Here is a 24,290-nt window from a genome sequence, read left to right on the forward strand (position 1 = left end):
GTGAGGCAGACACCCTGTCTACTTTTAAGGCTAGGCTTAAAACTTTCCTTTTTGATAAACCCTATAGTTAGAGTGGCTTAGGTTATCCTGAGGTATCTCTGTAGTTATGCTGCTATATGCTTAGGCTGCTGGAGGACATAATGACCACTTTCACCCTCTTCGCTACATTCTCACACTACTCTCCAATTTTGCTTTTTTAACTTCTTGTTCTCTCTCTTTTCACTTCCTAGAAGCTACACCTGGCCTAACTTTGTGTCAACCTGTGACACCTTTCTGTAGAGGGGCATCGTCCAAGCTTCTGCTGGCAACAACTTAATGCTCACCCTCTACAGATGATCCACATGACCCTGTCTTTCAGTGTTTAACCCTTTCTCTCTCCTAGACATGGTGATTGACTGAGCTTTACTGTGACTAATTATATGTGCTCTTTTTCAGACTCTAACCTTGAAAACTGGCTCAGAGTTTATCTGTTCTTTCTTTCGAGGTGAAACGACTAAAGGAGCTACATCCATTAACATTTAATTTTCCTTCCCATAGAAAGGACTCCTGGATCAGTGCTTCTTTGTCCTCTTTGTGTCTCTGCTCTGTTCTCTCCAACCCCCAGTCGGTCGTGGCAGATGGCCGCTCACACTGAGCCTGGTTCTGGTTCTGCTGGAGGTTTCTTCCTATTAAAAGGGAGTTTTTCCTCTCCACTGTTGCTACATACATGCTCAGTATGAGGGATTGCTGCAAAGTCAACGCCAGTGACTGTCCACTGTCTCTACATGCTCATCCAGGAGGAGTGAATGCTGCAAATCACTGCAACCTGCTGGGTTTCCTTAGATAGAAAAACTTTTTATCCAATTTGAATAGATAACTGAATCTGACTGCACTGTTCAATGATTAGGATTAATTGGAATGTATGTACCTGACTTTTGTGAAGTGCCTTGAGACGACATGTGTTGTGAATTGGCGCTATATAAGTAAACTGAATTGAATTGAACCTTAAACCCAGGTCCCCAGGGATACTAAGATTTTGGCCTAAACTGCGCAAAAATTGACAAATGAATAGATGACCAGAGAAAAATATTATGAAGATAAAAAAAAGATGTTTGCTCTTAAAGCATTACCTATATTTAAAAAAAAATGAACTGACTGTTGATTTAGCTGTGCAGCTTTATGACTATTCTAATAAACTTGACAAGCATTTATGAAAACACAGCATACTTTTTATATTCCACTTTAAGAATAACTATTTATTTAGCACTTTAAAAACAACACCGCTGACCAAAGTGCAAACATCACAAAATACATAGTTCTAGTAATCATAAAAACAGTAACATTTATGACTAGTTAATAAAACAACAAAAGGCAACACCTCAAACTGAGTTTAAAGCCTTAGGGAAAAAAGGGGCTTTAAGAGAAGATTTATAAACAGGGGGTTGGCCAGTCTGATTTGCAAAGGCAGCTAAGACTGGAAATGCACCTCTCAACCTCCTCTTTGAATTTGGGACGACCAACCAACAGTGACTGATCGGCTGACCTGTATAAAAGTAAGGGATTAAGACCATGTAAACATTGAAAAACAAATAAAAGAACTTCAAAATCAATCCGAAAAGGAACTAGAATCCAGGAGCAATGTGTTTTTTGGTATCAGTTAAAAAATGTGACTGACTCAGACTGGCATAAATAGCATTGCAATAATCTAAACGAGTTCTACTTAAAAAAATTAATTAGAACTTCAAAATGGCGCTGTGAAATGAAAGGTTTGACTTTGACCAGTTGTCTCAAATTGTGAAAACTGATCCTGATTATTGATTTAATCTATGCATCAAGTTGAAACTCATTTTCCATGTCACAACCAGGTTGCTGCTGCTGTTTGAGTCAAATAATAAAAAGACCCAGATCAGCATGTTTGAAACATCACTGGGCTTAAACAACAATACCTCAGTCTGTTGTTCATTAAAATGCCAACAATTGTAAGGCAGTAATCGTCATGTGTGTTAATTTTCAAAGTTGTAGAAAGTATGTTTTTTGTAATGACATTTTGCTATAAATACCAAAACAGTGAAGCCAGACTGGAAAAGTGTGTTTTTTTCTAAGGCATTTTAATACATGCTGGTAATGCATATTGAATTCTAACTTAAAAACTGTTTGTTCTCTTTTGGTGTTTTACATCTGAAACATCTTCCATAACGACAAGTATGATATGAAGTGGTTTTACAGCAGGGAAAAAAAATGTTGTGGTGTCAGGGGTCATGTGCAGAACCGTGAGTTTTCTAGAAAAAACAAAAACGCTTCTGTGGGAAGAGAAAGTGAGAGAAAAGCCTGTTCACTCTCTTCCCATAACAGCCATTACTTCCCTTGGGAAAACGTCTCGACTTCCAGACTTTCAAAGAAAAGAAACTTGTGATTTAACAAAGTGTGTTTAAGGGATCCAGTTCTTCATTGCTTCTCCTCTCTAAAGCAGAAAATTCTAACTTCATCTCAGCGTGTTCACGGCAACTGGCAGGACTTTCCAAAAGATTTCATCAAGGTAATTTAGAGTTTAGCTGCTTTAGCATAATTTAATGGGTCAGTTTTGTTTAGTACAGTTTAAAATAGACGGCTTACAGTGTCAGTCTCTCAAGCATTCTTCGCATTCATTAGAAAACATAAGGACATTTCTAAAATAACACCAGCATTAACAGGAACATTTTAAACAGTGCGTCATGATTTTTTTTAACAAGCATTTTTCTTGATAAATTAAGTGATGAGTTATTGAGATGTGTTCATCGAACAAAGGTGCAGTTAAAGTGAAACACAGTGGAGACAAAATAAATACAGTATGTTATAAAATTTAAATTCTTAAAAATCTACACAAACTAACACAAAAAAACACACAGATAAGACACCCTTTTGTTTTACATGTTGTTGCACAGATCTAGTACATCAGCTCCAGAATGTCATTGTGCTGCTGCTGCCGTCATGAGCCAGGCACAGGAATGCCATCCTTCCAGTCGTCTCATAGAAGCGCGAGAGGAGCGTATCCAGAGGTTTCTGGGTACATGAGGACCCCTGGAAGAACATCCTCCACACACCTTTCAGATGGCTCCGACCCAGCGACACTGAATAATGCCAGGCCTTTTAACCCATCATGGGTTTATGTCCTGATCCCTTTAAACTCCCCTCAGTTGATCAACGACGACACACTGGGTTGGGAAATGCATAATAATTTCTATATGTTCGTGTAAATGTGTTGGCACGTGCTGCTCGGAGAAGGATGCGTCCCTGAATGTCTTCGTCAGAACTGGCAGTCAGATTAAATCAGGGTTAACAGCAAAGCCCTGTAGGCAAAGCCTGTTCACACCCTTCAGCTGATCTTCTAACAGGAAATAATTTGATGAGAGAGTTTCAGGTTCCGTCAATAAAGTGCTTCTTCTAAATCTTGCATGCTGCCTTAAACACATACTGTTTTTAACCCTTTTGGTACAAACCAACAAACCATGAAGCAGGATGCATCTTTATGAGTTGAAGCCCTTTTTCCAGGAATATCCAATCAGTTCAGCTCTTCTTGCAGATAGATGCCTCACTTTGTGAACAGACCAAGATTAGTGGTTGGTCTTAGCGGTTTCTTCTGGCATTTGCGGTACTTGCGCAGGACAAAGTCAAAATTTGCTGTTGTGGACATAGCATAGAAGACGTTGGCTTTGTCTGGTACGAGCAACTCTGAAGTCAGAAAACACAGAACAAATGTATTTATTCGTTATAGTGTTAATCTTGTACTGAAGCATTTACACTGACTGACTGGATCTGTCCGGACCTTTCTGCTGTGAGATGATCTGTGACAGGGTGAAATCCTGGGGGTTCAGGTGCTCGAGGTAATGCTTCTCCAAAGCCCTCTGTATCACCTGAGCAGTTTTATCCTGGCTGGTCAGCTATGTGACACAAATAGCAACAAACATCTCAATGAGACAAGTTTGCTTTAATATGTCCGTTGCAACATTCTGTTTAGTCATGGTGCATAACATGTTTTAAAATGTGGCGCTTGCCTTGCCTTGCCTTGCCTTGCTGCTTTTCTTTTGATGCACTAATTATTGATAAGATTATCACTACTGGTTTAAAAGTGAATGCTCCCCAACTGTTTTTTGTTCAGGCGTTTTAAACTATTGTTAGGATAAGTAACCACCCAAGCAAGTATTTACATATGGAAACACCTGACTGAACTTTAGTTCCAAACCAAACCAAAGCCTGGTAAAACATTTTTGCATCCTCAAGAATTAAAGAGAAGATGTTGGCTGTAAGCAAAATAAGAAACAAGAAGTGAAATATTTAAATCTGCTCTTTTTTTCCAAATCGAAACAAGAAAATCTTAAGAAATCAAAAAAAGGCCTAGGAGCCCACCACGGACACAGCAGGAATATCAGAAATAGAGTATTCTCCATTATAATGTGGCCCCAGAAACATCAAACAGACTACACAGTCTTCATACTGTATTGGCAAATGGACTGCAGACAAGGCAGTAAGAATAAAACAGAATAGCATCAAGAAATCGGCTGTTGACAGAAACTTTTTTTTAATATCAATAAGGTGTTTAAATAAAGCACAGAGCTATTTAAAAGGAAACTGTATTATTTACATGTCCAGACATATCTGCGGTTTATTGCTCCTCTGAAAGAGTGAAAGACTTTGCACAGATAACAGGAAGGCTTAGTGGTGTACAGGAAAGGTGATACTGTACACCAAAAATCACCCACTTTCCCTTTTTGCTCTGCCGTGATAAAGTGCTGACTGACAGATCCACACACCAAGTGACACCTGCACGAGCGCAGTTCACAACATAAGATTGGAACATTGAAGGTGTGTTGTGACCTTATGATACCTGACCGTGTCTTTTATAAAAATAAAATCTGTATCAGCCAAAATCGGAATCGGCAAGTCAGGCTTTTTTTTTTTAATAATGCACATTTTTTTATTGAACTTTTTTTGAACAAAGTTATAAACACAATATTATGATGTATTTTTGTATTTTACACACACTAAGCACCACACTGACCACTCTTCAAGTACAAACCTACACACATCTGTACATTATGTGACAGAAAGCCAACTGGTAAAGGGAGACCAAATACAATGATATTGATGAAGTTTATCCAATAGTCCATAAGACACTTTTTCATAAGATGCCAATTTACCCATTCTCAGCAACCACTCCTCATACGGATGGGGGTGTTTTTACCGCCAGTGTCTCAAAAGAATCCTGTAGTAAGAGCCAAAATAATCCATCTCTTTTTATGAGAGGAAAAGTGAGAATCCGGGAGTCCTGTGGTTGAGCCGAGCACAGACAGTTTGGGTGAAATGTGAAATCTCCTATCCAGAATACTAAAAATTATCTCAGAAATGTTTTTCCACCAGTCCTGAAGTGCTGGTCAACTCCATAGAATATATAGAGTTGAGGCACCTTGACCATCACATCTCCAGCAAGTATCCATAGGTATTAAATTCCATTTCTGTAGTTGTTGCAGTGTTCGATACCATCTGTGAACTGTCTTTAATTGACTAAACCTGCTGCCTATTTCTTTATACATGGTATTAGTATTAGAGAGACATGATTCCCGTTCCTCTGCCAGGTCTTCTGCCCAATATCTTTTTGCTTTAGAAAGAGGATCAGCCAATTGTTTTTCAGAATCAGAATCAGAATCAGCTTTATTGCCAAGTTCGTACATACAAACAAGGAATTTGCCTCCGGTACATTTTGCTCTTTGGTTTTGTTTTTGTATTACAGAATATACAAATTTACAATTTACAATGTACAATATACACATATCTAATAAAAAAGGTGCATTTGCAACATCTGTATGCTGTTGTTTTGTACTCTATTGAATGTTCAACAGAGAAACAGCCTGGGGGAAGAAACTGTCTCTGTGGCGGCTGGTTTTAGTGAACAGTGCTCTGTAGCGGCAGCCTGAAGGTAAAGCTCTGAACAGTTTATGTGCAGGGTGTGTGGGGTCTGCAGAGATTTTAGCAGCTCTTTTCTTGACCCTAGACCTGTATAAGTCCTGGATGGAGGGAAGGTCAGCTCTGATTATTCTCTCTGCATTCCTGATTAATCGTTGCAGTCTGGACCTGTCCTGTTTTGTGGATGAGCCAAACCACACTGAGATGGATGAAGACAGGACAGACTGAATGATGGCAGTGTAGAAGATGACCAGCAGCTCCTGTGGAAGGTTGAACTTCTTGAGTTGCCTCAGGAAGTACAGTCTCTGCTGGGCCTTCTTTCGAACAGTGTCTATGTGTGAAGACCATCTCAGGTCCTCAGAGATGGTGGTTCCTAAGAACCTGAAGTGGTCCACGGCCGATACAGTGTTGTTGAGGATGGTGAGGGGGGTGTATGGGGGTGGTGTTCTCCGAAGGTCCACCACCATTTCCACAGTCTTGAGTGGGTTCAGTTCAAGGTAGTTCTGACTACACCAGTGTACCAGCCGATCCACCTGCTGTCTGTATGCAGACTCATCACCATCCTGGATCAGTCCAATGACAAGGGTGTCATCTGCAAACTTAAGGAGTTTCACGGACAAGTCCGATGAGGTGCAGTCATTTGTGTACAGAGAGAAGAGGAGTGGGGATAGAACACACCCCTGGGGGGCACCAGTACTTATTGATCTGGATCGGGAGAAGATGCTCCCCAGTCTCACCTGCTGCTGTCGGTCCGTCAGGAAGCTGTTGATCCACTGACAGGTGGAGGCTGGGATGTTGAGCTGTGTGAGCTTCTGATGGAGGATGTCTGGTATGATGGTGTTGAAGGCCGAGCTGAAGTGTACAAACAGGATCCTGGCGTACGTCCCTGGATGGTCGAGGTGTTGCAGGATGAAGTGTAGACCTACATTAACAGTATCATCTGCCGACCTGTTTGCTCGGTAAGCAAATTGCAGGGGGTCCAGCAGGGGGCCTGTGATGTCTTTCAGGTGCTTCAGCACCAGCCGCTCAAAGGACTTCATGACCACAGACGTCAGGGCTACAGGCCTGTAGTCATTTAATCCTAGGATGGTGGGTTTCTTGGGAACCGGGATGATGGTGGATCGTTTGAAGCAGGAGGGGACCTCACATTTCTCCAGTGACTTGTTGAAGATCCTTGTGAAGATCGGAGCAAGTTGATGTGCGCAGGCTTTCAGACATGATGGGGAGACATTATCAGGTCCTCCAGCTTTCTTTGTTTTTTTTTGTTTTAGTTTTAGTGTGTCATTTGTAAAAAACATTATTGTCTTTTGTTTTTGTAGCGAATGGTAGATTTTAGAGGCAATACCTCTGCCCAAGAATGACCTAGGTAGCAGTGAGATCAGACTTTTTAAAGATCGGTAATCAGTGATTGGCCAGAAAACTGCAATCGTGCACCCCTAATTTTCAATACTGTTCTTATGTATTCTTATATAAGTGCTCTTAAGAAGAAATAGGAGACTACTCAAATTTATATCAGTGGTGAAAGCTTTAGCAGAGATCGGCCACAAGATCCTGATTAGTGCATCTCTACTTCTGTTACAGACTGTTGTCAAAACACCTCAATTCATTCAGACATTGGATCCAGAATTATGCAAGAGGTCTTTAGCAGTGCCACTATTGAGGGCGTCATTCCTGTGCTCCTTCATCCACCTCCCCCAAATCATAACACAAACCAAACTCACATTTTCCTGTTTTTGGATTGATGAAGTATTTAGAAATTACATTTCCTTTGTGGTTAATTCACCTTACCTTTAAAACACCAACCCTTCTATTAGCATAATGTTTGATTTTAACAACCTGAGCAAAACTCACCAGAATGCTTTTGTACATGTTGCCGTTGTTGTGGCCCAGGTCCACACTGACCCTGATGATGCAAGAGTCAGACCCCTGGTGGTTATACATGGGCAGGGCTGTCATGGAAATGGAGCGTTTGTGATGGGAGGCCAGATGAGGGTTACGTCGGGAGGTGCCGGCGCTGCCCAAGTCTGTAGAGCAGAGCTCAGTGCTGCAGTCGGAGGAGGAACCACAGGGAGAGGGACACTCTAAAGAGGAAGTTGCCGAGGGGCAGGGGGAGGATGATGAGGAGGAGAAATCCTCGGATACATTGTTGTAGGAGCTATGGAAGGACTATAGAGGAGAGGCACAGATATTCCTGTAAGATTATTGATAAGTGAAATGAAAGTGCTTGTAGCTTTTTAGAAGCTGTATGTCATTAAACTCTCCTGTTGTTCTGCTGTACGATTGAAATGGTCTTATGCAACTTTCCAGGAATTAAAGATTCCTTTTATTTCACTGATTAGAAATGCATGAATGGTGTGTTCACTTAAGGAGGACAACTGTTTGAGAAACAAATGAATGTTATTCAGAGCACAGAGAGTGTGTGGTTGAGGACACAGCATGACAAAGCTTTCAACAAAGACCATCACTGTTGCCGTGGGTGACAAAAGGATGGATAGAAGTCAGAGACAATGGGGTTTTATTCAAGAACAAAGACATGCTCACACACAGATCTGGTTACCTGTAGCTTGATGGAACAGGTTGAGTTTAGAGAAGAAAGATCTTCCATCTCAGATCCACTGGATCCAGAAGACGACACGCTGATCTGGTCAGCAGGGAGTTTCTTAGACGTCTCGCTCACTGACCGAAACCTGGGGATGAGAACTTCATCAGGAAAGTTTCACCACATTAATGGAACTACAGGAATAACTCAGATCTATACAATATTATACACGATTTTAATCAACATTTGATTCCTGTTATCCCAACAATTTCAGTAAACGTTCTAAACAATCCATCTTTATTCCAACTAGTACTTCAGTGTTGGGCTATGTGGACAGTAAATTATGTGTATACATTGCAGGTTTGAATATGCACACAGAGCTGCAGCATTTTGCAAAAGTATTCACAAACACTGTTCTACATTTTATTACAGAACAACAACCAATATCAGTGCTTTTTTATCAGATGTTTTTTTAATGGTGGGCCAAGACAAAGCAGGGCATAATTGAGAAGCAGAAGGAAAATAATGTTTTTTACAAATGAAACACTAAAACTAAAATTTTACCATGCATTTGAACCCCCTTTCCTCTGGCACCCCTAAATAAAATCTACCAAATCTATCTGCCTCCATATTGTTTGTGCAGTCCACAACCAACGAAGAAGGGTTGTCATTTTTAAAGAAAGCCATAAGATGTCCCATTGAAGGTTTGCCACAAGCGATGTAGGTGACACAGCAAATTTATGGAACCTTCTGGCCTGAATCCAAAGCATATTTATGGCTGAAATATAACAGTGCAAATATTACACCTATTAGTGCTAAGAAGAATGGGAAGAAATCTCAGTCTCTAGAAGTGTTGAGCTAGTAGAGACAAACTTTCCAAAAAATTGGAAAGAATTTTAAAAATCATGCATTTCGCCAACTTCATATTCATCTACTCCTTTCTGTTTGTCATAAAATACATCGTAGGTTGTGGTTGTAATGTGAAACAGCTTAAAAAAGGTCAAAGGGTATAAACACATTTTACAGGTATTGCACACAGTACGATACTCACAAAGAGAGTTTCTTCGTGAGAGAGCGGTTACTCCACGACGTCGGTGAACAAGTGTCCACTGGAGGCTCGAGCTGTCTCGACATTTCGTAGCTGTAACAAAAAAAAAACAAGAAGGTACTTCAGTTCTTATGGAGAACTAATGGTGCACCAAGAAAAAACTGACATTCTTGGTCTTGATTTTGTCATGAGGCATGTTTTGTTTCTGTAGTGCATAACAACCAGAGCTTTACTATGAGCTGAAGAGAAAAAAAACATGTTGAGCTCACCTCTCCTGATCTGTGAGCAGTTTGTGCCCATGCAGCCAAGCAGCGATTTTGGGATGATTGGGTAGGTTGTACTGGGAACAGGACGCCTGCAGCAAACGGATCTGTGACAGGACGTCAAACTCCTGTATGGGAAAGAGAAATGTTGACGGATAAACAATGAAACCAGGGAAAAACGCATTGCTGGGTGTCATGACTTAAGCTTGCATAATCTTCCTGGAACAACAAGGTTGTAGTTGCACTACTCTTAAAGTTCAAGAAAGTCACATGAGAACTCCAGGTCACAATATAGTTAGGTTTATGTTCAACTTTCTGTTTACTCTGACAACACATATCTACTCTATACACTCATCCAGCAAGTAGAGCGGAGAAATATACAACACCAACAGACTTACATGCTTGTTAAAAAAGGTCAAATACTAATACCACTTACCCTCCTCCTCTTCTCAAAGTTTATAAGTCCACCCTGTTGGAAGAGTTGATTATTAGTACTTTAATTTATTACACAAATCAATGATTCATTAGGTAGAAGAAAGCCTTACTAAGCTGTATTTTCTAAATATTAACCATGTAATGGAACGTACAATTAATAGTTTTCTTGAACAACTCTTTAGAGTCAGTTGTTTAAATATGAACTATTTTAAGTCATTATTCTGATGCTTGTTTTGCTTTTATGAAAAAATGTATGCCTACAAAGCTGATCTTACATGCATAAAACTGTTTAAAGGACAAAAACAAAGAAAACTAAACCCCAGCAACTAGGCTTCTACACAATATGAGCTGGAGAGTTTTCCCCTCTACTGACTGTAAATGAATGATCAACACTTGCTCAGCAACATGGCTGGAGCTTCTTCATGGAATAGATGTGGCTGGTCTTCCTTTAAATCAGTTTTCAACTTTAATTAGCAATTGCATTTCATTGCATTCTAAAAGGCAGCAATTGTGTTAATAACAGATGCACCAAGTACCTGGTGTCGATCACCCAGTAAGAAACTCAAAAATCTTTTTCATGATGAGTAAACACAACTTTTCCAGCGCTATCAGCTCGTGCTAACAAATACCCTCTTCAGCTGCTACAACAGAGAGCCAGACTTCAGTGGATAACAGGAAGGCTCAATGTATTACAGCAAAGATGTCCATCTAGAAATCTCTACAGCCCTCTGGAAATCTAGAGGTTAATGTATAGTTAATGTAAGAGTCTTAATAATGGAGGGCAATACACAGAGAGACTGATGTTTACAGACACTAATGTTAACTGGTATAAAAAGATGCTGAAACATATAATTGGATTAATTGTGAATAATCGATTTTTGAAATGTGTAAATGTGTTCTATCCAAAACTCCTCAAGCAGCGTAGCTTTCGATTCACCTGGTTCAAATTCTGTAAAAAAAATCTCTTATTAAGCACCTTTTGCTATCCGATTGTTAATAATAATACTTAGTCTACAGTAAACCCCTGTTTTTCAGCACCTGCTTTTTCACACATTGTAACGTTTCCCTCTGCTTCTAATAAGTAATCAGAATCGACTAAAACGGGCAAAAAACGGAGATCGGAATTTGGCTACAAAAACCTCTTATTAGAGCATCTCGAGTTTATTCTGTCCATTGAATTTTTCAAACGTTCCAGCATAAATGTTAATAGATCAGTCACCTCTGTGGTGTCTGGTAGAGCCGTGTCCAGCATGGTGAGGACGGTCAGGTAGGCGCCCAGGTATGGAACCACTCCGCTGGAGGTACTCTACAAACAAATCATGTGCAGACACCCATTAAAGCTACAGCAGCAGTTTTTCTTTCCTTATCTTAAAATCAGTTTGGCTCTTTGTGTTTTTACACTTACAGATCCTAAACATGACAACATTCACACAGGGCTGAAGCCAGTCAGCAGAACTGCAGGCTCATATAACAGCCCAGGGGAATGTGCATGCGACTTATAAAAGACCCCCGTCTGGTCTATTATTACTGACCTATAATCCTATTGACCTGATGCCATTTGAAACCTGCTCAGCACCAAATGAAGCTAAAATTAGGTTTGGGTCCCAGTCACGCCAGAGAGGGAAACCAACCCCGCTGTGGCTTTCAGAGGCGTATAATGTGAGAAGGATTTGCATGAGTCTTCTGCCTCATATGAAAATGACTCCGAGATAAAAGGCCAAACTCTGTGAAATGGAGCAGCGGCCTAATCATGCTCTCTTTTTAATCATACTGTAATATAGCTTACCATCTGCCTGGGGAGTTGACACTTCTTCGTTAACTTTGGAGAAACATTATCCATGTTCGCTTGGCCTCCATCCTGTTGATTACAGTGAAAGCTGTGTTCAGTTTAAGGTCAGAGGCACTTACACTGGCAAAGGAAGAGTGTTTATTACACATTAGCTTGAATATCCTGTTTAACAGTTCTTTTTTCAAAAGGACTGAAGTCCATTTCTGAACTTCTACAAACCTTTTTTTTTTTTTAAAAGAATGTTTTTGGCACTAGAGGCCTTTATTTTGATAGTAGGCAGACAGGAAGGAGGGGCAAAGAGAGGGGGAGACATTTGGCAAAGGTCACCGGGTCGGGGACTTGAACCCGGGACAGCCGCTTTGAGGACTACAGCCTCTATATGTGGCCGCACACTAACCCCTACACCACCAGCGCCGCGCCCTTCTACAGACTGATTGTCCATAACCAAATAGGCTTAGGTTTAGTGACAGTATTTACATGGATAAGAAGTCTGCCTGATTAAAGTACAGCATGTTTATTTCCCCAATCAAGAGATGGCATTGTGGGGCAACAAGCACTAGCTGTTTAGCTGTTTGGTACAGAAAGTGCAAGGCATCTGATGACTTTAGGGTGCTTTATTAGGGCTGAACAAAAGCCGTGTGTGACGCAGTTGCCTAAAGAAACCTACAGAGAGAACAATGAGAAGGGAACATGATGTGCTTGAGGCCCCTTGTGTGCTATTATTAACCAGTCAAGCATTTATCCAAACATTAACTCAACGTGGAATCTTACTAAAGATTAAAAGAGTGACACGCATGTTCAAGGAGACCATTTTTGCATGATGTTCTTGGCCCGACGTTCTGATTTCTTTGTTCTATTTTTTTAGTGTTCAAGACCTAAATCTGTACTTCTGGGTTCTGTTCTTTAGATACACAATGAATTTGGATTTGATCAGCTGAATTTACATATATTTGAAGGATTTTTACCTTAGTTGACATTCTAATTGACTTCAATGAGTGAAGTCAAATATATGTTAGAACTAAAAATCAGAAATCTTGAAAATATATTATTACAACGCTAACAGAGTAAAGAGGGATGAAAGCTAATGTAGATTAGTCCTATAAATTCTTTTTGAAGGTACAGGAACACTCCATCTAACTCTGTATTGTTGACTGGCTGTTGACAGAAGCTTCAGTTAAAATCTAATAGCAGGCAAATAATTTATAATGTGTTTTTGCTCCTTTGTCCAATCCAGAGTTATGCTGGCTGCATTATATGTCACTATGGCCTTTGGATAGAAATGGAGATAATAGGGGACATGTACCAATATAACGCTTTCCCACTCCAGCCAATAATACAGAGTATAAAGCTTTGTAAGCTCTTACAATGTCTGATATAATGATTTGTTACTGATAAGAGAATTAATGATGTCAAACATTGTTTTTTTATTGATACATCCCAAAGACAAACAAAGCATTGCATTTTAAATCTCAGGTTAAATCAATATTAAACAAGCTTCCATTTCCTCTGCCATGGATAATATGCCTATATTTTCCTTCCAGAACCTGGCTGGGTTTTATACTTGTGGTTTCCAGTTATGTAATTGGGTGAATGGGTCTCAACATTGTTCTGGTTACTGGTATCAAGATATAACAATTTTTTTAAAAGTTCATATTTGCTGGAAACAAAAACGTTCCATTGGACAGCCTAACACCTAGACTAGAGTTTTCTCCTGCTGTACTGGACGGAGTGGTGCGACACTGCTCATCCCCAACCTGTTTCTGTGCGCTGCAGCTCAGGTGGTTGAAATAAGGCTACAACACTTTTCTTAGACTCACAAGAAATACAAATTCAGCTGTTTGGAAATAGTTCTGTGTGCAAAACAATATCTAGAATCATGCTGTGGAGACGAGGCTTCCACCATCCATCACTATTAGTAACTCTTATTAAATGTAACTGTTTTGAGAAGAAATAATTGTGACTTTTCTGTTTTGATTAAACCAATTTAGACTGTAAAAGAAATGTAACTCCTTTATACATTGTCAAGTTTAAACTTTTCATGTAAAAACCATAAAATGCAGTCATTTTTCAATCGTGGTTATTATACTGGTAGATTACTAAGTGCGGCATTTCGGTCCATTTAAAGAAACGTGTAGATCTGTGCATGGTGAGCTGTGTATGTGAGGGTTAACGTAGCAAACACCAAATGGGTGGCGTTTTTCCCACCTCCACCAGGAGCTCCCTGTTGGTCAGAACACAGTTCTCATCAGGTAATGTCTCCCAGAGATTATCCAGCGTGGCCATGCTGTCTCTGCAAAAAGGGACAAAGAAAACTTGAAGGGGACAGCTTCAGTTGTTTTAACATTATCTACAGTAAGATAAGTGTTTTTAAAGGTTTACATATTTTAACTTGCATGCATGGTAAGCAGTTTAAATGAAGTTTTGCATCAGCTATTCGTGAACTTTTACTAGAAAATTTTAACTAGAAAATGGGTCATCAACCAATTGGGGCCTTTAGCTGATTCGTGCAATCAAATTTCATAGACTTGCACTTGCTGGTAGGTCGATGTCCTTATTAAATGACTATTATGTAAAGAAAACCTTTTTACGAGCTTAGACAGACCAAAGAACGTGGCCTTTGAAACAAACAAAAACAGATCCCACCCCCACCTGCTAACTGCTGCCCAGGTCTTCCTCAGCCTGTAAACAGCATTTGAATGCAGGGCAGAAAGGATCGCCTTGAGGGAGGAGAAGTTCTTCAAGCGATGACATTCCTGTAAAACAAACAGTCTCCATTCACCAGATTCTCTTCATTTGAATGTTTTCTAACACTTTGCTAACTAGGCATGGGCTTTACAGTATGTTCACAAACATTAAAAAAAAAAATCAGAACATGATGCAACTGCTTTTTAAAAGCAAAAGGAATAATACCTTCTGCTGCAGAAAATCCATATTAATGCAGCTATAAGTATCTTGTCTACAATATTTATTTGTCATTTTGATGGATAGACTTAAGCAAAAATCCCTTAAATTCAGAAATAGTTTTAAGTTCTTTTTAGAAGAATTTTCCTGGTGTTTCTAGGGTAACACAAGACTAACGAGCTTATACTAGCTGGGTAATTAGTTGGGCAGTCAACCCCAGTAGAGCAGCCTGCAGTCTGCTGCTTAACAGATAAGTTGCTTGTGGCACTACATCATGGCTGTTTTTGTTTTTCACAAATAAAATATTTCCAAACAGGCAGATGTGTCTTTCTTGTAAGCAAAAGCAACATCTAATTGCCTTCTTTCAACCACCTGACTCGTGGTGCACAGCAACAGGTAGGGGAGGGGCAGTGCTGTGCTATGCTATGCTATGTTCCACACAGCTGAAGAAAACTCTTGTTATTCTGGCGCACTCTCTGCTATCTCAGTAAAAAGTTCAACTATAGGACCAGTTTGACAGCATTTTTTTAAAACCTTGGTATAACTTGACACCAGAAACCAGCCTGGGCCCATTGCTAACAAACATGTATAAATAATGACTAAATAAAGCTCCTCAGCCACTAAAACCCACCTGCGCCACTTTGATCCACCTTTCAATGATGCGAGCCCTCTGGGCCGGAGTTGTAGGTGGCATCCAGGAGGAGCTGTTGGTGGGTTCTGCAGGCTGGGAGAGCAGCGACATGATAACCCTGTTGGTCACAGCGTTAAACTGCGTAATGGTGGCTCGGATGGTGGGAGACATGTTTTCCTTCTTGTCTCTCTGGGACCACACACAGCCCAGACACTGGTAGGGCACCACTTTGACAAACAGGGCCTGAAAATTTTCCAAGAAGGCCCACGGTCAGCGTTTAAGCATCAGATAGGAAATATTTAAAGGTGACAAATTTAAAAATTACAGTGACGTACAGAGTCCATCAGAGTGAGCTGCTCAGCAATGGCTATGGCAGAGAAATCCATAATGCTGCCGTGATCCAGAGGGTTTTCACATCCTGAATCCTGACTAGCAGACTCCTCCTCAACTTGCTCAAGACTAGAACAGCTATTTGATGACACTCCTATAATAAAGATCACCGACATTAATGGGAATTTCTTACTACACTTTCATGTTATTGTCAGCAACACTGACTGTATGCTTTTCATCAAAGGTCATGCTGTGGAGAAAAGGGTGACCTTCTTCTTTCTGGAACTTTTTGAGCAGCTCCTCAGTTTGTCCGGCCAGAGAGCAGAAGTTCGGCTGGCTGCGTATGCCGTCATGCACGGCCGAGCAGATCCTTAGGTGATCCAGCAGTAGGCAGAGAGCTGGGTGCAGTGGAGGGTCCCTGAAGTCCTCGCTGTACTCGTCCAACCATGTCTGGACAAAGGTCAACAGAGGGCTGGGGAGCGAGAGAGGCACAGCGGAAGAAACATTACATGTTAACCATAAACATGACAACTTGGAATTGTGTCCTATAACTGCAAACTCAGAGCTTTCCCACCTACCTCCTGGAGTAATCAGTGTTGTCCACGTCTGAAGAGGCGCTGTCCCTGTATACAAATAAAAAATCAAAAGTCAGCCTTTTCTTCTCGTCTTCAAATCTTTTAATTATTATTTGTACCTGCCTCGCCGCAAAGCTCCTCCCTAACATTAAATCAGGCCTACACAGTCTAAAGCCTGCTGTGTATAACTGCTGTTTTTGGGGGCTTCCAGCTAATAAGCACCTGCTTGGCACTTATTACATCAAAGCCAGGATGAGATGCTTGCTTTGTCAGTGGGAACATCAAAATGCAAGACTCCCTCTGGGACATAGTGACTGTGCATGAATAAACACAAGATATTTTGTCTGCCAAAACTGACTTAGATAATAATTGTTTTATGCTTTCTTATTTGTGGAAAATAACCAGAAATGTTGGCTTACAGGAGTATCAGTGTCCTTTGAACTATTTCCTTTGAGGCATGTCTCTACCAGCTTCACACATCTAGAAACTGAAGGTTTTGGCCATTTTCTGACTGGATGAAGAGAATCTTTGAACATCAATTTACAAGTCCTGCCACAGATTTGCGATTGGATTTAGGCCTCGACTTTGACTGGGCCATTTTAACCACTGACCATCAGGCTAAATCATTCCATTGTATCTCTGACGATATTAGCGGTGTTGGCCTGCTGGAAGGTGAAGTTCTGCTCAAGCTGAAGGAAAGCATCCCCACAGCATGACGTTGCCACCACCATGTTTACAGTTGGGATGGTGATGTTCAGTGTAAGCTTTTTGCTACATATTCTATTTTTTATGCAACTCATAAAGTTCATATTTGGTCTCATCTGACAAGAGCAACATCTTCCACATGTTTGCTGTGTCCCCAATGTGACTTCTGGCTTTCTTCTTGCCACGTTACCATAGGGACCAGATTTGTAGAGTACATGGCAAATTGCCTTCCTGCTGACACACTCTCCCAACTGCGCTGTGGACGTTATAGCAAAGAATACAAACCCAGGCAGCACTTTCCTGATTTTTATTTGTAAAACAAATCTTTAAAAAACATGTAGCATTGACCTTCAACTTCACAGCTATGCACTCCTTTGCATGAATACTTTAGACACTGTAGACAAATGCTGTGCTACAGCGCCAGCACAAAGAAATTGAAACTAAATTAATTTAGTGTTTTAGTATCAATTGAAATTATTGAACTACTGCCATTACAGGGCAGACAGTAGCCAGTTTAGAGTTGCACAAAGTAAGCAGCTGTACCTCTGGAAGAGCAGCTCTATCAGCGTTGTGCTGCTAGTGTAGGTCCTGTACGTGGAGAGGAAGATCCTGCTATAGTCTGGCTCCTGGCTGCTGTTGTCCAGGAGGTGACTTACGAGCAGGTCCAAGGTGGCGGCCTTTAGACGCCGCACCTTGCAGGTCCGGTACTGGACAAAACCGGAGGAGGGGCTCATCTCGCCTGGGTTGGGCGAGGAGGGGACGGGCTCCCGGCGCAGTGTGATCCCATACACGGCGCCATCCTCTTTCTCCTCACCCCACTCCTGCACTGGATTCTGGGGGCAAAAATGTTTGATTTTAACATAAAGTGACTGTCTGCCGTTAAAAGCTAAAAGAGATCAAGTTATATTTTGCAGTTACAAAAGAAGGGTCAGAGGATGAGCTAAACAAACAGAAATAGTCACAAGCTATCTTGGACACACAAACAAGTGACACAGCAGCCCACAAAGACTTAACTCTGATCCCTCTTAAACCTAAAGCAACGATGTAATATTTACGTCTGCTAATAGCCATAATCTGCAGTGACTGCGCCAACAGGTTATTGTGTGATGATGACAATAATTATTTTAGGCCCAACGTACGTGCAGCTGATGCAGACAGATGGAAAATACATGAATCTGGACCAACAAAAGAAAAATGTAATGCTGTGTCTGTTTTTTACCATTTCCTCGCAGCCCTGATCTTTCCAAGAATCCTACAGCTACACATCAATGTTTATGGAAAAATAAAAGGAAAATCAAGAGGTACATCAAACCAAAAAACAAGTTTCCAGTGTATTCAGTCCTACGTTGTGACAACTTAGTAAAAACAGAAGCCAATTGAATTCTGCAGATGTTAGCACAACAGCAGGAGCTACTTCCCTTACAATTAGATCTTCTTTTCATATAATCAAACAACAGGTTGTGCTTTGTTTGCTTTATGCTCTCTGTTTGCTTTGTATTGCTTTTTTTTTTTTTTTTTTACAGCCAAAGCCCCTACAGAGTTTTCAAAAGTGCTTGGAATGACATTTGGGAACCGGTTTTATCAGATGCAAAAACTGAGCGCCTGATTCAGGCTCTCAGGCAATCACACTTTAACAGGAAAGCTGTTGCTTAACACCAGTCATCAAATAAGCTAGTTTCCTTTACGCTATAAAAATATATTTTCAGCCATTAAAGTGATTTAAACTTGTGTGTTTGTAAATGAAACATTAAATCGGTTGCAGATTTAAATAAATAGACCTGTTAGTAATCATCTTTATTGTTTAATCTGTATGTTAATGCGATCTTATGCTATAAGATTGATCCTTTCTGCTGCCAATGTCTGTACTGGGATCACATTTCATTTAAAATGATGAGTTCAGAAGAATAAGATGAGATCTGAGCCAAAGAGACCCCATTTAACCAGTGGACATATTTCACTTTTCAAGCATGTCTCAGTCAGACGTAGTCCAAATGCCAAAAGTTAACACCCAAAAGCATTTCAATGCTCGTGTTTTTGCAATAAGAATAAAGGCTTGAAAAAACGTCCAGTACTTGTGCCGCCTCCAACAAAATCTCACCCGGAGCGGTGAGCCAAATTGCCCATTAAAACATTCTTACTAATAAAAGAAAAAAATCAACTCTTTCCCTAAACTCTGTTGCCCCACACAGCAGGGACATATTCGCAGGGGACACCTGATATGTGACGCATCAAGCCAAACTCACCATGGTCAGCTCCCATTTTCCCATCTCGTCTACTCGACTTAAGAAGTGCGGCTCTCCATCTTGACAGCAACTCCAGGGAAAGTTAACTTCCAACTTGCGAGGCAGAGAAGTCAGTTGATGAAGGCTGCTTTTTCCAACAATTTGAAACCGAAAACATTTGTATCAAATTTCTCTTGTCGTGAGCTACCTTCACGCACGCACCTGTATTAAAATGTTAAAGAGGGATTTTACTACATTTTGCTGCTTTCTATAAACGAGTCGGGCTGGTTGTCCGGAGTTTTTTGTGCTGTCCCAGCCTGTCTGAGCTGAGGAGAGAAGATTGTGGCGGTCTGACAGCACCGATACCCGCTGAGGGCTCTCCACTGAGACAGGAGACGTGGGAGAAACCAGTGTTCGTCCTTATGTGGGAGGCGACTCTCCGGGCCTGAGGGGAAGCGTGTCTCAGTTTGCCTGTGTGCGTCTGTATGTGCATCAAAATGTAACCATTATTTTATTCATGTACTTACTACTTAGGTGTTGATTGTTTTATAGTACTATAATATAACTCTTTAGCTTTTTTTGCTTAGTTCTGGTGAAGACTAAAAAGTTATTTTCTTTGAGGTCTCCTTTTTAACTCTGGAATAGAATTTAAAATTCTCCTTCCCACATAAAGCTCTTAATAATTAAGCTCCATCTTACAACAGAGACCTGATTGTTTCACATGTTCCTAATGGAGCACTTCGCTCTAAAACTGCAGGTTTACATGTGGTTCCTAGAGTCTCTAGAAGTAAAATGGGAGACATATTTTTTAGTCATTTGTTTCCTCCCCTGTGGAACCAGCTCCCATTTTTGGTCTGTGAAGCAGACACCCTGTCTACTTTTAAGACTAGGCTTAAAACTTAAAATTTTACTTTTTGATAAAGCTTATAGTTAGGGTGACTTAGGTTATCCTGAGGTATCTCTGTAGTTATGCTACTGTAGGCTTCAGGCTCAAACAGAGTCGAGGAATACTTGACTATGTGGGTGTCCACGCATACTTGAGGCAGACGGACTCAAAGTGGACTTCTGCCGGACACGTCCGCACAAAGCTAATTTTTGACATGTGTGACGGACAATAAATTTTTCGGTGGAAAAAAATATTTGCTTCGAACTGTTTTATATGGAACACACTGCTCCGGGAAAACAGTCGCAAGGTCACACAGTGTCACTGCCACTCTTTGTGCCGCACTGACGGGTGTATTCCACTTCTTCCTCCCTAGTCTGGTTTAATGACCTTGTATACCTCCTTTTTATTTAGTCTTCCCACAGAAAAATGGCAAATTAGCTCCTCCTGGTCTTCCTTCTTCCTCCCACTGATGACGCCATAGCAGGAAGTGTGGGCAATGTAATAAATTGGTACACTGGCTATGAAATCTCAAACTGTCCGTGAGCTAGTGTGCATGCAGTCTGCGCTGCTCACATTTCACCCAACTCTTTGAGAGCCTCTAGGGTGCTGAAGGATATAATGATCACCTTTTCTCACTCTTCTACTTTCTCCTACTACTCTCTGATTATGCACTTTGTAAAATTGTTGCTCCCATTAACTTTATGCTCTCTCTTTGTTTTTGTCTTTAGAAAGGTAACACCTCGCCTGGTGTTTCTGTTTAGCAGTGGAACCTCCTCAAGGGGGCTGAGCTATTGCTGCCAATAATTTCATGTTCTCTTTCTATCGATGACACATGTGATGGAAATTCTTGTAGTAAGCATTCCACAGTGTATGACCTTTGGGTTGCCTTAAGCTGTAAAAGCCATTATCAGAAGTTTAATGGTTAAGGCCATTTGTTAGGGTGATGCCTTTGGAAGAGCAGATGTTGTTCCTAGGTAACCTTCTCACCTCTGAACCCGAGAAGGGTCTAGGGTCGTAAAACACAGACTCTTTGAAGTTGAAAACACTGTCATGTTTGGTATAAATACTGTGTGTAAATGTTGATCGGGGCTCTGTTTCACTGACTAACCTCAGTGTCAGGGTCTTCAAACGCTGAATGCCTTTGAATAAAACTTATAAAGACAAAGTCCGGATTTTCTCTTGTTATGAGTCAACTTCTATCCACTTTGATAAGAAAATTCCACAACAATTTTAGCGTCACGAACAGGATCTAACGTGCCAGAGGAGACCGCAGGATGGGACACGGACGCCTGGCCAGCCTGAGAGTTGTTCTCAGTCCACTTCCATATTACGGAGGGGAGTCCGGGTGGCCACCTGCGGCTTCTGGCCGATTGGATCCGAACTATTTGTCTTCAAATATATCTGGGTGAGAAGTTGCTCTGTATGATATAATGTATATTATTTTTTATTACACATTAACCATCATCTCCTAACTAATTAATTAGGTTCCAGAGTTGCGAGTGGGAGGACATCAGCTGAGGGCCTGGTCACCCTGTTAGGAAAAACAGGGAGGTTCTTATTGGTAACAATAAGATAAAGCAAAACACAGGGTTTTGCGGGTGGTTTTTAGCAATTTTCTACACCTCATAAAGGAGAAAAGCCAGACGGCAGACGTGCCGCTGAACGGGTAAAACAAAATGGTTCCGGAACCTTGAGGCATCAGGGGTGCCTCCTTCTTCATACTCTGATTTATAAAATAATGAAAGGAAAAAGTGGGGATGATTGTGTTAAATGTGCTTTAATTTGGAAGATAACATTGGTTTTTTACAGTGTGGAAGTTTAAGTGTGAATACGTAAAAAGGTTAAAACTTTCCTGAAGGAAGTGTCGTTTGTCTTAAATGTTGCGATCAGTCGGAAAAGAAGGTAAAAGTGAAAAGGGACTTTAGAGATGCGAAAAGAAAGTTGTTTTAGAAAGGAGTATAGTGCATGTTATGAAAGGAAGTGACAGGCAGGTGGACAACTGACTGACTGACTGATAATATTTCTTTGTGCAAAATCTGAACCTATACTAAACTTTTTCTTCTGCCTCTCTCACACACACATACACACATATATGGGATTTGAGTTCAACATCTGCGTTTTTGAGTCTGGATTTTAGAAACCTGCCCTTCTTCATGGCTACTCCGCCAGAGACGCTTCTCCAGCACGGCCTGAAAGAGAGAGGGTCTGCCTGCCTGCCTGTCTGCCTGTTGAAAATCGCAGTGTGAGTTTCTACAAAAAAAAAAAAAAACTCAGAAGAAGTCTGGAACCACTGAGATGGACAAAGATCCATGCTGTTTGCAAGAGCCAGAAGAGTGATACACTGGATTTATATTGAAAGCATCTTATGCGGGCAGAAGAGAAACCGGAGCAAAGTTTCTTCTTTCTCCCTCCTGGAGAAGTTAAAGTGGACAAAGAATGATTGAATGTCTCACCAACAGACCTGGGAAGGGCCTGGTTGTTTTTTGGACTGATAGAGGACTGTGTGCCATGACAGTCTGACTCTGGAGCGATTTAGAAACTGATGGGGGTAACGTACAAACACACACACATTGCATAAATCTTTTCCTATTTTCTGCAATGAAGAACGCTTATTAACCGCTGCTCATGTGACACGCTTGCTTGACGTTGACAGATATAGCGGGTTAAAATATTATTTTAGGGTTAGAAAAGTATCTTTAAAAGGGTGATAACTTAACTCATTTGATACTTTCCAGTTAATTCTTTTAGAGAAACAAGTTATCTTTTGTCGTGGAATATTCAGGGTCAATTATTTTAGTTATTAAAAGTTATTAAAATGCAGAGGAAGTTACAACATCTCCAAAACTCAGCAGTAACCAAGTGTTTCTATGTTATTCTCAGGACAGATCTGATGAAGGAACATTTTTAAAAAACCCAGCGCATGCGTAAAACCTGATGGGTTTCTCCTTCAGGTATTATTTTCTGTTGTCAGAATTTGTATCCCATAAATCTAATGGGTAGAGACCTCATGAAAACAGGCGTAGTTTTACTGCAGATGGTCTTCATACAGTCTCTGACACAGTATTTACAGTGGAGTGCAGTTTTTGTCCGCAAGTGGGAAGAGGTTGTATTAGGTTTTTCTTCCCTCTTCTGATTCATGCAGCGTGTTTATTTACACTGTACCTTATATCAGGTCCTGACAAAAACTATGAAAGGCTTGGTTCTGCAGTTTCCTTTTTTCTCCCTTTGGGGAAGGAAAGAGAAACCTAATCAGTTCTGTGTTGCATAGGAGTCTTAAAACACTTGTTGTTTTCTGAGATATCACCAGCTAAAGACTTAAAACTTTGAGAGTAATTGGTTTTGTTAAACACATTTTCCTTGGTAAAACAAACCTTTAAAATGAGAATGAAAAAAATTGGGTTATTTTTGAAGGTAAGTAAGAATCTGATTGGACAGTGGTACCACACAAAAATTAAACTAATCTCATGTTTCCTAAAAGACTCTGCATGAAAAGGCCTTCAGAACCGTGGAGTTATTTTCCACCACAGTACCAAGTTTTTTAAGCATGCTTTTTCTTTATTTTAAAACAGATCTGTGTTTTTGGTTTTGTTTTGTTTTTGGCTTTTTAGCATAATGTTTGTCTGACGCTTCTTATGAACTGGGATAGAAGCAAATATGATCTGAGGTAAATTAGGAGCTGTGAACTAGTGATTTTAAATCTGATTATTGTCCAAGCAGAAATAATATATTTAGCCAATCCTTCAATCTCTGCAGAAAGTTAACATCATTGTTCAATGCAGTAGTATTCAACCTGTGGTTCCTGGACTCCTGAAGCCCGTAATCCATAGATTCTGGGTCCATAAAATTATAATATTTAATTAAAGGTAGACCGATTACCTATTAAAATAGATCTAAGCCAATGATGAGTTCCAGTCATTTGGTGGCTTTGAAATGCAATAATACTAAAGATTTCTACTCTGGGGAACACAGATTGGGGTTGAAGAGTTTAATTTTGGAACCAAGGTTAGGATTTTTATAACAGAATCCAGACAAGTAAAATCCTTCATTTTA

The 24,290-nt window shown here is 40.5% G+C and overlaps 1 protein-coding gene across 1 annotated transcript; it reads right to left on the bottom strand.

Annotated features, from left to right (window-relative positions):
* Window positions 1–1,206: 1,206 nt before the first annotated feature.
* On the bottom strand, window positions 1,207–21,071 carry LOC124864742 (ral guanine nucleotide dissociation stimulator-like 1). The gene is made up of 17 exons (XM_047359635.1): window positions 19,376–21,071; window positions 17,676–17,965; window positions 16,431–16,475; window positions 16,122–16,324; window positions 15,858–16,006; window positions 15,523–15,765; window positions 14,640–14,743; window positions 14,196–14,280; window positions 11,988–12,059; window positions 11,421–11,507; window positions 10,203–10,235; window positions 9,773–9,894; window positions 9,507–9,596; window positions 8,474–8,603; window positions 7,768–8,082; window positions 3,782–3,896; window positions 1,207–3,687 (listed from the first exon to the last, which is right to left on the bottom strand). Exons 1-17 carry the CDS (start codon window positions 19,397–19,399, stop codon window positions 3,548–3,550), a joined length of 2,247 nt encoding a protein of 748 aa, XP_047215591.1. The 5' UTR covers window positions 19,400–21,071; the 3' UTR covers window positions 1,207–3,547.
* Window positions 21,072–24,290: the final 3,219 nt, after the last annotated feature.

Source organism: Girardinichthys multiradiatus, chromosome Y (genome assembly GCF_021462225.1).
Source record: "Girardinichthys multiradiatus isolate DD_20200921_A chromosome Y, DD_fGirMul_XY1, whole genome shotgun sequence".
In the NCBI taxonomy this organism is placed as follows: Eukaryota; Metazoa; Chordata; class Actinopteri; order Cyprinodontiformes; family Goodeidae; genus Girardinichthys; species Girardinichthys multiradiatus.